At 53.2% G+C, this 11,923-nt stretch overlaps 1 protein-coding gene across 1 annotated transcript; it reads left to right on the top strand.

Moving 5' to 3' along the window:
• The first annotated feature begins 4,496 nt into the window (after positions 1-4,496).
• Positions 4,497-11,857, top strand: Emilin1 (elastin microfibril interfacer 1). The gene is made up of 8 exons (XM_028782940.1): positions 4,497-5,095; positions 6,020-6,145; positions 6,557-6,777; positions 7,984-9,909; positions 10,311-10,427; positions 10,800-10,817; positions 10,942-11,079; positions 11,194-11,857. Exons 1-8 carry the CDS (start codon positions 4,926-4,928, stop codon positions 11,529-11,531), a joined length of 3,054 nt encoding a protein of 1,017 aa, XP_028638773.1. The 5' UTR covers positions 4,497-4,925; the 3' UTR covers positions 11,532-11,857.
• The last annotated feature ends 66 nt before the right edge of the window (positions 11,858-11,923 follow it).

Genomic DNA, 11,923 nt, shown 5'->3' with positions numbered 1-11,923 from the left:
CAGTGAGCTGGCTTACACTATTCCAATGTTGGTTTCTCTGGTCTCAGACCATTAGTGGTTTGTGTCCAGTTTGCTTTTAAACTCAATACTTGCTTTCAGTAGTTAGTTTACAGCTGTCTGTCTCCTCCCACTTTGCATCCTAGCTCCCACCTACTGTTTCCCAGAAGTTTCATATTTAGAAATCCCAGGCCTACGTGCCCTCCACATAACATGGTTAAAACCCCAGACGTGCTTTCCCCAGGCATTCCTCTATGAGTTGGCATGTCCCCGGCTCTGCCCTGAGAGAGTGATGTCTAGATTTTAGGATTACACATTATTGTGCTTTGTGTCTCCTGGAAAATGGGAGCCGATCCAAGTCCAACCACTTAGGTATGCAATTGAATCAGAATTAGTCTATGGTTTTAAAAGAAGCTGAACCTCTGTCCATGACAAGAGAAGACCAGGGAAGATACTTCAGCTTTCAAACTAGCCGAGCTAGGTGCATAGCATCCTAGACAGCCACAACTGAAATTATTTACTTATTGGTAAAGAAGGAAATAGGCCCAGAAGGTAATCTAACTAAGTCCCTGCAGCTGGCTAAAGAGTTCTTTTGACCCCCCTCCCCCTCCCACGCACACAGTAGGTCAACTCAAGAGGTTGTCCAAAGGTCGGGGACAAACAGGAAAAGATTTATTTTAGAACTACCCAGAAATGACCTTTGCCTCCCTTTCCCTTCCTGTGCCTAGGTCAATGAGTCTTTATCAGCCTTCTGTGGGTCATTTGGCCTAGTGCCTGAGAGTACTGAAATAAAAACTGGTCTCAGGACCGAACTAGACTCAGCTAAGAAATGACAGCACTTGATAGAAATCCTGGATGGAAAAGTATATGGACAAACACTTGTCCTGCCAGGATTCAAGGAAGGTGGTGGGAAGACACTTGGGAAACTTAATCTCTAGTTAATATGATGGTTTTATAAGTGTTGCCATTTAAATAGGCTGGCTTCAAACTCAGGAGGGAGACTGGTCCCTGAGTCCCAGGGTAGTCGACTCCTAAAGTATTATACCAGAGAATGGCCTAGAAGGCAAAACAAACAAAGTGCTTGCATTTGGGCAGCCAAGGAGTTTGGCTTAAGATTTTTCACAAGCTTGAATTCCCATCTGTTTTGGCATGATACAAGGCCCAATTCATATGATTCCCCCTTTTCCTCCCAATATTTAGTCCTTTAACTGAAGGCCATAGATATAAAATACTTGTTATTTCAGGAGCTCCCTGCTATCCTGGCTCTGGGAACCTGAGCTCATCACTGATGGCTGAATGAATTAATTGCCTAGTATGGTCAAGATTTCCCACAGACACTAGGTCATCGGAAATCCCCACTTTACAGATGTTGTAAAATAGACAATATCTTACTACAGGGTCTTAGCATCTTTTTGTGAACAGTTCTTGCTAATCACTTTGGAAATCTGTGGCTGCCTGGCAATGCCACCACAGCAATGTCATTGCCACCATTGTTAACCACTACTGCATCCTATCCGACACTGGTCACCCTCACTCTGCTCGTTCTTCCAGAGACCATCGAGAACTGTCGTTGACAGTGAATGGTAAATTGGAGTTTTCACAAATACTCCTGTCAGTTCCTAGGTCTTGGCTCCTAACTGGAAAGCTAGGCGAAATGCAACCTACTGCAACTACTCTTCAAAGCCAGCGTTCTTTTACTTGACACATATAAACTATACAACAGAATTTCTTAACTCCAGAGAGCAGGATGGGGAATATATGGCAACTGGGCAGTACAAGATGTGAGAAGAGAAGAAAACTAAAAAACTCTGGGAAGTGGGTTAGTCTCCACCAGGGCTAGGGCCTACATCTGATGCAAAGACCCAGCACCAAGCTCCTACCTTCAACTGGCCAACCTCTTGTGAATATTTCCTTCACGTCTGCCTGTGTGCTAGCCCCAGGGCCCTGGAGACCAAACTGCTCTTTGTATCACTTCTGGCATTTCCTTTCACCACCTTGACTTGCATCGGTATTTCTTCTAGCCATCGGGGTCATGTTCTAGGTGTCTAGCTCTCCGGAGCAGAGGTAGATCACTGAGTCACAGAGAGGAGTTGGTGACATTCCTCATGTTTTCCAATCAGCACACTTTAAATTGTCCCATGATACAGGTCTGCATTTTAACCGTTTTCTAGACAGTTATTTCTACTAGAATGTCTCTCTTTCCCTCCCTCCCTCTCCCCCCCTCCACCACTCTAGCATGCTCAAACCTAAATAGCCTTTCTTCGCTCCAGACCCACCCTTTCAACCTCCTCATTTGGGTTCAAGCTCTGGAATTTTATGTGGTGTTCCCGTCTCTCTCCAGTCACCATGCAGGCATAATCTTTCCTTTCTTTCCATGCTCATGACCACCAGTGCAACTCCTTCACATCACTTTACAATGTAGAATTTGGAAGAGGCCATCAAGAGCAAGCAGACACCCAGTAGTGGTTATAGAATGTACTCAAAGTTACAAGCTCCAGGAACCGGGACTAAAGTCCCTATAACCTCACTCCGTGTTCACTGTCTTGCTGACTCCAAACCTTGCAACCCAACAGCCCTATCAACCATGGAAGCATCTCTCTCACTGGCCCCTAATCTACCTCTCTCATCTGACAATTAATAGCTAACATATGCTTCATGTAATAATATCATCACTTGGGAGGCTGAGGCAGGAGGATTCCTACAAGTTCCAGACCAGCCTGAGCTACATATATAGCAAGACTTTGTCTCAAAACATAAAAATAAAAAAGAACTAGCATATACTAAGCCTTGTGCACATTCTGGGCGTAGTCTGAAATGTTTTAAAAATTTTTTTTGTTTGTTTTTTCGAGATAGGGTTTCTCTGTATAGCCCTGGCTGTCCTGGAACTCACTCTGTAGACCAGGCTAGCCTCAAACTCAGAAATCCACCTGCCTCTCCCTCCCAAGTGCTGGGATTAAAAGGCGTGTGCCACCACCGCCTGGCTGAAATGTTTTAATTGTATTAACAGAAACCTAAGATGGAAGATGTTATATTATCCCTGAGTTTGAGCAAGAAAAAAGAGGCACACCACATTCCCTGAGCCTGAAATCTCTGCCCTTCCCTGTGTTTGTCTCTTACTCCTCCTCCGCTCCTGCCTCACACTGTTCACACACTCTGCCTTTTTCAGCTGCCTTTCCTACTACCCCCAGCAACCAGCTGTGTCTTCCTCCTCTCTGCCAGAGCACACATCATGCCTTTGTTCTGGTCTCTTGGCAATTGGTCTGTCCTGCCTCTGTGGTTCTGTGTTTGGGGGCCCTGTTCCATTCCTTAATTGACAGTGACAGACTTGCCTTTGCAACTCCAGCACCTCTCCAGTGCCTGGCACACAGCAACATCTTGTAGACTTTGTCTGTCTGGTACTTCAGCTTTCCCGTTGTTGTGTCCCTGCAAGACATGGGTGCAGACCATGACAGGAGAGCGCAAAGGCAAGAGGCAGCAGGCAGATGGATTCCTTTCCCATTGTGGACCTCTACAAGGAGGCAGGGGGACCCAGTGGTGTGTAGCAACTGAGTTACACAAACACACACACACACTCACACACTCACACATGCACGCACACACATGCACACACACTCACGTGCACGCACACACATACTTGCACACACGCACGCACACAGGTTAAACTGAAGACTCTGCAGGTCTACAGAGAGGTGACTGGCCTGCAGACTAGGGAGCAACTGAGCCAGAGCTCTGTCATCACGTGATCCTCTGTCTTAGTTATAGCCTAACCTTCACCAGTGACAGCCAGGAAGGAGATTCCCTCCCCTCTTGTCTCCTCCATTGTTTGAGAAAAGCCTCTTTGTCTGGCTCCTTCCTCTTCTCTCACACTGGTGGATTTCCTAACTATCTCCTGGAGTGCTCTTTCCTTTTCCTCCCTGGCCTCCTGAGTCACTAGAGTCACAGTCTCATCTCAGCGTTCATTGACTTGATGTGTCACCTTGGACAAATTAATTACTCTACCACTGTGGGCCTCTAAAATGGTCCTACTGAGCGCTGCCCCACACCACACACACCCACACCCACACCCACACACACACACACACACACACACACTCTCCTCTGTACAGTCCTGCCTCCCTCCTCCTCAGGACTCCCTCTCTTTATCTTCTCCCAAGAGTCTTGCTCTGAGCAGCCCAGGGGATCTGGATCTCTGGCTGGTTTCTGGTCCTTGCCACCAGCTCTGGGCCTCCTATCCAGATTTGGCCCCAACTCCATGTGGCCTGTCTGAGAGGCTGGCCTCAAGCCCGGCAGCAACTCCACATTTCTCTGTTTTTCCTTTCCCCCCCCTCTTTCCCGGAGTTAACAAGAAGCAGATGTGGCGCACGATGGTTGGAGAGGTGGGGGAGGAAGGGGGAGGCTGGACCGCCAGCCAGACAGGGGGAAGGGAGGGGAGAGAAGGGAGGGAGGGAGAGAGGGAGGGAGGAGGCTGGCCCGCCCATGGTCACTCTTGTGCCTCACAACAGCCACAGGGGCAAAGCTCTGTCATCCTTAGGATCCAGTCAGCAGGGAACAGAATAGGGAGACCAGAAGAGGGCCAGCTGGAAACAGGGGGTGGCGGCTCAGGAAGCAGTCTCTGAAAGGGGCAGGGACCAGGCACCGGAGGCCAGGGGCCCAGAGAACAGACTCCCCTCAGAAGTGTAGAAGAGGAGAGCGGAAGGAACTGAGGGAGGGACAGACAGGAGCCTGAGGAGGAAAGAGGAGGGGGAGAAAGGGGTCAGGGCCAGCAGCCAAGAAGGAGGCGTGCAGCTGGGGGCTGCAGGCAGGAAGCTAGGGACAGAACTGTCTCAGCGAGCCGTCCCCTGAAGCAGCGGCATCCCCTGGAGGCGTGGGTATAGGCATCATTGGTCAGAATAAGATGTGTCTCTAAAGGCAGCAAGGAACACCTCACCATGGCCCCCAGAAGCCTCTGGAGCTGCTATCTCTGCTGTCTGCTGACCATAGCCACAGAAGCTGCCAGCTACCCTCCTCGGGGTTACAGCCTCTACACAGGGGGCAGTGGGGCCCTCAGTCCTGGGGGACCCCAGGCCCAGAACTCACCACGGCCTGCCAGCCGCCACAGGTAAGAGTCCAAGTCCCAGCCAGGGCTGGAGACTGTGGTGGGGAAAGCCTTTAGAAGGTGGGCAACAGGCTTAACACAATGAAGAGGACAGCACGGACGCCCATCCATCACTGGCCTGCCCATAGGCACCCTCCGGCGGTGGAACTTTTTCCAGAGCTTTGGTGGCCTAAGGGGGATCAGCTCTCACCTCTTCCCTAAGGAGGTCTTCAGTTGAGTGCGCAGGGAAACTACACCAAGAGGCATGGACCATCCTTCCTGCCAGCCGTGTGCCAGCCAGCTCTGGATCAAGCGGACCTTTTGTCCTTCTCTAGGGCTTCCTTGGCCCCGTCCACTAATGTATAATTCGGACACTCTCGTTCCGTTCCCTCTGGCTCTACAGCAGCCCACAGACTAGAAGCCAGTGTGAATGGGGTCAAGAGTGCAGCACCGCAAGCCCCAAGGGGACAGAGCCCATCAGTGGCTTATTCTCTACTTAAGCATAGGCTGGACATTTGCCTGCCTCGCTCTCCTCTTTGGAGGCTGGGTGGAAGCACCATGCGTAGGGTGTCATCTACAGGGAACCCCCAGTTGGTTGGCTTACACAGCTGGGGCTTGAGACAGGCCCAAAGAAGTACACAAGGGACTGTGAATTCTAGGGTGCCCTGGAACCTCACAACCAGGAGGGCTGACTTTTCTGTGTGTGTTTTTATCATTATGTCTTCCCTGTCTTGAAAAGTCTTTATCTGCTATAGTGACACAAGAACGTGTGTGTGTGTGTGTGTGTGTGTGTGTGTGTAGGGGAGGGGAGTGGGTGCTGCCCCTGCAAAAACCCTAACTTTCAATGGATCCTCAAGGCCCCCTTCATCTTTTGACCCTCCTTCAGCCTCTGGGTCCACTGGGGCTTGTGTCTTTGGTCCTTTGGCCCAGGTAGGGTTGTGCCTACAGGAACTGGTGTGCCTACGTGGTGACTAGGACGGTGAGCTGCGTCCTTGAGGATGGAGTGGAGACCTTTGTCAAGCCAGATTATCAACCCTGTGGCTGGGGCCAGCCCCAGTGTCCTCGAAGTATCATGTGAGCCCCCAACTTTAGGGGATTTGGGTACTTAGTGGGATCTGGGCAAGGGCAGACAGCTGGTGTCCATTTAGGAAGGCTGTGCAAAGGAGTGAGCAGGGGGACAAGATTTCAGTCAGAACCATTTTGAGAAGATAGTCGGGTCCTGGCTGAGTTGGTGAGCTACCACAGGCATTCTTCCCTTGTCTCCAACCTTCAGGCCTTCTGCTGAACAGGTCAGCCTCAAAGAGATTAGCTCAGGGTTCCAGCACACGGAAAGGGGAGAAAGAGCCAAGATTTAGCCCTTGACTGAAAAGCTGATAGCTGTTAGCTGAGCAGGGCCACATATTGAGCAGAGAGGTAGACCCAGCCTGAAATATAAGACGACTGGCAGCACTGAGAGAATTCAAAACCTTCCTTTCCTCTGGCCAGGTACCGGAGCTTCCTTCGCCCACGCTACCGGGTGGCCTACAAGACAGTGACAGACATGGAGTGGAGATGCTGTCAGGGTTATGGGGGCGATGACTGTGGAGAGGGCCCTGCTTCTGTTCTGGGCCCAGCACCCTCCACACAACTTCCCCGGCTCAGGCCTGCACGCCCTAACCTGTCTGGCTCCAGTGCCGGCAGCCACCTCAGTGGATTGGGAGGAGAAGGTGAGTCTGCATGTGGCCAGGGATGGGGAGAACCTAGGTGGAAAATGTGGGGCCCAGCTGTGGAGAAAGGGAAACTGTGCTGTAAACTGGGGGGAAGGTGGGCACAACGGAGGTAAAGACATCCCTGAGACTTCACGTGTTTGCATGCTTGTGTGATTTGAGTGTGTGTGTGTGTGTGTGTGTGTGTGTGTGTGTGGGCGGTGGGGGGGGGGGGGGTCAGGGCAGGGGTTGAGGGAGACTGATTGAAAGACCTGAAAAGTTAAGAGCTGAAAGAAAAGAGGGCATAGAGACAATTTGTTCACATACTCCCCCTTGTGACCAAGGTCCTTCATAGTCGGGAACAGCTGTGAGAGAAGGGGGAATTCCTTTGAGAAGCTCTATCTGTCTGCAGGGAAGACAGTTAAGACTACAAATCCTAGCATGCATTGCACCTGACTACAGGTCCCAAATCCCTCTCCGGCCCCTGGAGACTGCAGGTCCCAGAATGCAATCCTCTCCATTGCGTTTTCTTTCCTCCTGTGTGTAGGTGTTAGGCTGGGCACACCGGATGCTCGGTCCTTTCCTGCCAAAGAGATAACTGAACTATAATTATGGAAACAGGAACTTCTGATTGACTGGCCGGCTAGCCAGCACCCAAACAGGCTTGCTGCAAGAGCCTCTTGTTTGTCCCTCTGGTGGTTTAGGGAAGGGCCCAGTCATTGTGACAGTGGTATGTGAAGTACTTTCCCACATTACCATTTTCAACTAACTGTTTGACAGCCCTAAAAGGGAGGACACATGGTATCATTCGAATTTCCCAGATAAGGAAATGGTTTCCAAGAAGTCAAGAGGTCCCGGGGACAAGTGGAAAAGATGTGAGTTGGGTGGCCAGATGATCTAAATCTGAAATTTGACATGGCCACTTGTTAAATGTATTCTCTGGAACTACTTGCCTAATTTCCCTGGTTCTCTGTTTCCTGTGCCATCAAATTGTAAAAGTTTCTTTCCAGTAGAAAACTTTTAAGAGCTGTGGTTCAAATCTGGCCCAAGGACATTCAGTGAATGGCTTTTCCTTCCTTCCTTCCCCCCCCCCCCTTGCCCAAATTATCCAAAGGAGAGTCATGTGACCCTTGACTCTTGCTGGAATTGGGATAAGCAGGAGGCTAGGTCATAGATCCTGAGCTCTGCCATCTAGCCCCTCAGTCATCTGCCTTTCTCTCTCTTCAGGTCCTGGTGAGTCAGAGAAGGTACAGCAGCTAGAACAGCAGGTAAAGAGTCTGACCAAAGAGCTGCAAAGCCTTCGAGGTGTCCTGCAGGGAATGAATGGGCGCCTAGCAGAAGATATACAGCAGGCTGTGGAGACAGCCTTTAATGGGAGACAGCAGCCAGCAGATGCAGCTGCCCGCCCGGGCGTGCATGAAACCCTCAATGAAATCCAGCAGCAGCTGCAGCTCCTGGACAACCGTGTCTCCACCCATGACCAAGAGCTGGGCCACCTTAACAACCATCATAATGGAGGCACTGGTGGAAGCAGCAGGGCCTCAGCCCCTGTCCCTGTTCCTTCTGGCCCCAGTGAGGAACTGTTAAGGCAGCTGGAACGGCAGCTGCAGGAGTCTTGCTCAGTGTGCCTGGCAGGGCTTGATGGCTTCCGTCAGCAGCAGCAAGAGGATAGGGAGCGGCTGCGAACCCTGGAGAAGCTAATGTCCTCTATGGAGGAGCGGCAGCAGCAGCTTCTGGGACCTGCCATGGCCAGGAGACCCCCTCAGGAATGCTGCCCCCCAGAGCTGGGTCGGCGAGTGTCGGAGCTGGAGCGGAGGCTAGATGTAGTGGCTGGCTCAGTGACAGTGCTAAGTGGACGCAGAGGTTCTGAGCTAGGAGGAGCAGCTGGGCAGGGGGGCCACCCCCCAGGTTACACCAGCTTGGCCTCCCGCCTCTCTCTCCTGGAGGACCGCTTCAACTCTACCTTAGGTCCTTCAGAGGAACAAGAGAAGAACTGGCCTGGAGGACCAGGGAAGATGGGCCACTGGTTACCTGCTACTCCAGGACGGCTAGAAAAGCTGGAGGGGCTACTAGCCAATGTGAGCAGGGAGCTGGGTGGCCGCCTAGATCTGCTGGAAGAGCAGGTGGCAGGGGCTGTTCGGGCTTGTGGACAGATCTGCTCCGGGGGCCCTGGGGAACAGGATTCTCGGGTCAGTGAGATCCTCAGTGCCTTGGAGCGGAGGGTGATGGACAGCGAGGGCCAGTTACGGCTGGTGGGCTCAGGCTTGCACAAAGCAGAAGCAGCAGGGGAGGCCCAGCAGGTCATGTTGGAGGGACTGCAAGGGCTCCTGGGCCGGCTTCAGGAGCGCATGGATGCACAGGAGGAGACGGCAGCAGAACTCTCTCTGCGCCTCAATCTTACCGCAGCCCAACTAAGCCAGCTGGAGGGTCTGCTGCAAGCCCATGGGGATGAGGGCTGCGGCGCCTGTGGTGGTGTCCAGGAGGAGCTGGGCCGTCTTCGGGATGGTGTGGAACGTTGCTCCTGCCCACTGTTACCACCACGGGGTCCTGGAGCTGGCCCAGGGGTTGGAGGACCAAGCCGTGGGCCTCTGGATGGTTTCAGTGTGTTTGGGGGCAGCTCAGGCTCAGCCCTTCAGGCCCTTCAAGGAGAACTCTCTGAGGTTATTCTCACCTTCAGCTCCCTGAACGATTCGCTGCACGAGCTCCAGACCACTGTGGAGGGCCAGGGTGCTGACCTGGCTGACCTGGGGGCCACTAAGGACAGCATCATCTCTGAGATCAACAGGCTACAGCAGGAGGCCACGGAGCACGTTACAGAGAGCGAGGAGCGCTTCCGAGGCCTGGAGGAGGGCCAGGCACAGGCAGGCCAATGCCCTAGCTTAGAGGGGCGATTAGGTCGCCTTGAGGGAGTCTGCGAACGACTCGACACTGTGGCAGGGGGACTACAAGGCCTACGTGAAGGCCTCTCCAGACATGTGGCTGGGCTCTGGGCTGCAGTAAGGGAAAGCAACAGCACCAGTCTGACACAGGCCGCGCTGCTGGAGAAGCTGCTGGCGGGGCAGGCAGGCCTGGGCAGGCGCCTTGGTGCCCTCAACAGTTCCCTGCTGCTCCTGGAAGACCGTCTGCAGCAACTTAGCCTAAAGGACTTCACTGGTGAGGACAGAAAGCATTGGGGGTGAGGAGGGGTGGGGAGAGTCCATTTTCAAGCCCTTTCCTGCTACCCGCCTTGCAGCCAGTAAGGAGGCCTGGTGTCCTCCACCTCCTCTTTGCCCAGCCTCAGTCATAGCCCCTACTGCTCCTCAGGGAGGCTGAAGTATGTCTACAGAGAAGCTACTCGGATGTAGCTCCCTGCCCTCCCTCTGGTTGCTTAGATTGGTGGAACTGGGACATGGCTTGTGCTGGAATATGACTCAGTCAGTCAGGTACCTTGTCTGCAGCCTGAGGGACCCAGTGTCTCCATTAATCGTCACCCATCTCCCTACCTGTGGCGCCACTACCCTTCCTGTCTGTTGGAAAACATCACCTTCATCTCGGTTTTGGTTTTGTTATCATAGGACCTTCAGGCAAGGCTGGCCCCCCTGGGCCTCCTGGGTTACAAGGGCCTCCAGGCCCTGCAGGACCTCCAGGACCTCCTGGCAAAGATGGACAAAGGGGGGCCATTGGACTACCAGGTATGTTGGATGAGACACTACTATCCTGGCAGCCCTGGCATAGTATTCCACACTGAGCTTGACCGAGAAGGGGAAAGGGGTAAGGAAATGGAGGTCCCGATGTCTCACAGAGAAAAGAGAAGGAGGTGACTAGGAGCTGAAGTGACCCTTTTGCTACTGGCACCTTGGTCTACCTGCCATATCAGTTCATCTGTCATATGAGAAGCTCCAGGCTAAGGCTGTGGTCTGGCCGCTGCACAGACTGGAGCCCACTTACGCTTTTCTTGGCATCACGTTCCATCCTTACACCCAGAGCAGTGCAAGAGAGCAGATGTTCGCTAAGGGGCGTAGTGAGGGATGCGCTGCTCACTGCTGCCCTTTCTCTTCCCACAGGTCCTCAAGGTGAGCAGGGTAAGTCGTCAGACTCCAGAAGGGGAATGAGCTTGGGCTGGAGGATGGTCCTCAGGCAGCCTGGGCAGCAGGGGTGGGGACTGGGGTTTACAGGCATCCATTCTAACACTCTACCTCATTTCAGGAGTGGAGGGAGCACCAGCAGCTCCCGTGCCTAGGGTGGCATTTTCAGCTGCCCTGAGTTTGCCTCGGTCAGAACCTGGCACAGTCCCCTTCGACAGAGTCCTGCTCAACGATGGAGGCTACTATGACCCAGAGACAGGTAACCGAGAAAACCGGTGGGCCAGTCCACAGCCAGGAGTGCTGTACCCACTCTCCAAGAGTCCTTCCTTGTCCAGCCACCGTCTCCCCTCCTGACTGTCATCCTTGTCCCCAGGTGTATTCACTGCGCCACTGGCTGGACGCTACTTGCTGAGCGCTGTACTTACTGGGCACCGGCATGAGAAAGTGGAGGCTGTACTGTCGCGCTCCAACCTGGGTGTGGCTCGCATAGACTCGGGAGGCTACGAACCCGAGGGACTGGAAAATAAGCCTGTGGTCGAAAGTCAGCCTAGCCCAGGCGCTCTGGGTGTCTTCAGCCTCATCCTGCCACTGCAGGTCGGGGACACTGTCTGCATCGATCTGGTCATGGGGCAGCTGGCACACTCGGAGGAGCCGCTCACCATCTTCAGCGGAGCCCTGCTCTACGAGGACACAGAGCTTGAACAGGTGTAGACAGGGTGGGCCCGACCACCAAACTTATCTACAAGGGCCGTAGAGCCACCTGGGTGGCGGCTCCCCTCCAAGGCCAGCTAAAGTCTGAGGACCACGCCCCGCTGCAGTTCTGGCATCCAAATCGGCCACTCGGCGCGTTGTGACTGCGTGGTCTCTGGGATCGAGGCGACTCCTCTTGACTTTTGGCCTCACTGCCGTCCCCACCAGAGTCCTCTCCAGGACCCAGGCTGCGGAAGAGGAACCGATCCTCCGGGGCTCTCCTCAGCCCACGCCACCTTACTAAACTATTCAGGAATAAAGACACTTTTTTTTTCTACAAAAACATAGCTATTCTGTTCTAGTACATGTTCGGGGATAATTAAGGAACAGGACAGTAGGAGACAGTCCTGCGG

The sequence above is a fragment of the Grammomys surdaster genome, unplaced genomic scaffold, assembly GCF_004785775.1.
Source record: "Grammomys surdaster isolate TR1022 unplaced genomic scaffold, NIH_TR_1.0 946, whole genome shotgun sequence".
Classification (NCBI taxonomy): domain Eukaryota; kingdom Metazoa; phylum Chordata; class Mammalia; order Rodentia; family Muridae; genus Grammomys; species Grammomys surdaster.
This window is presented reverse-complemented; position numbering and strand designations above follow the sequence as displayed.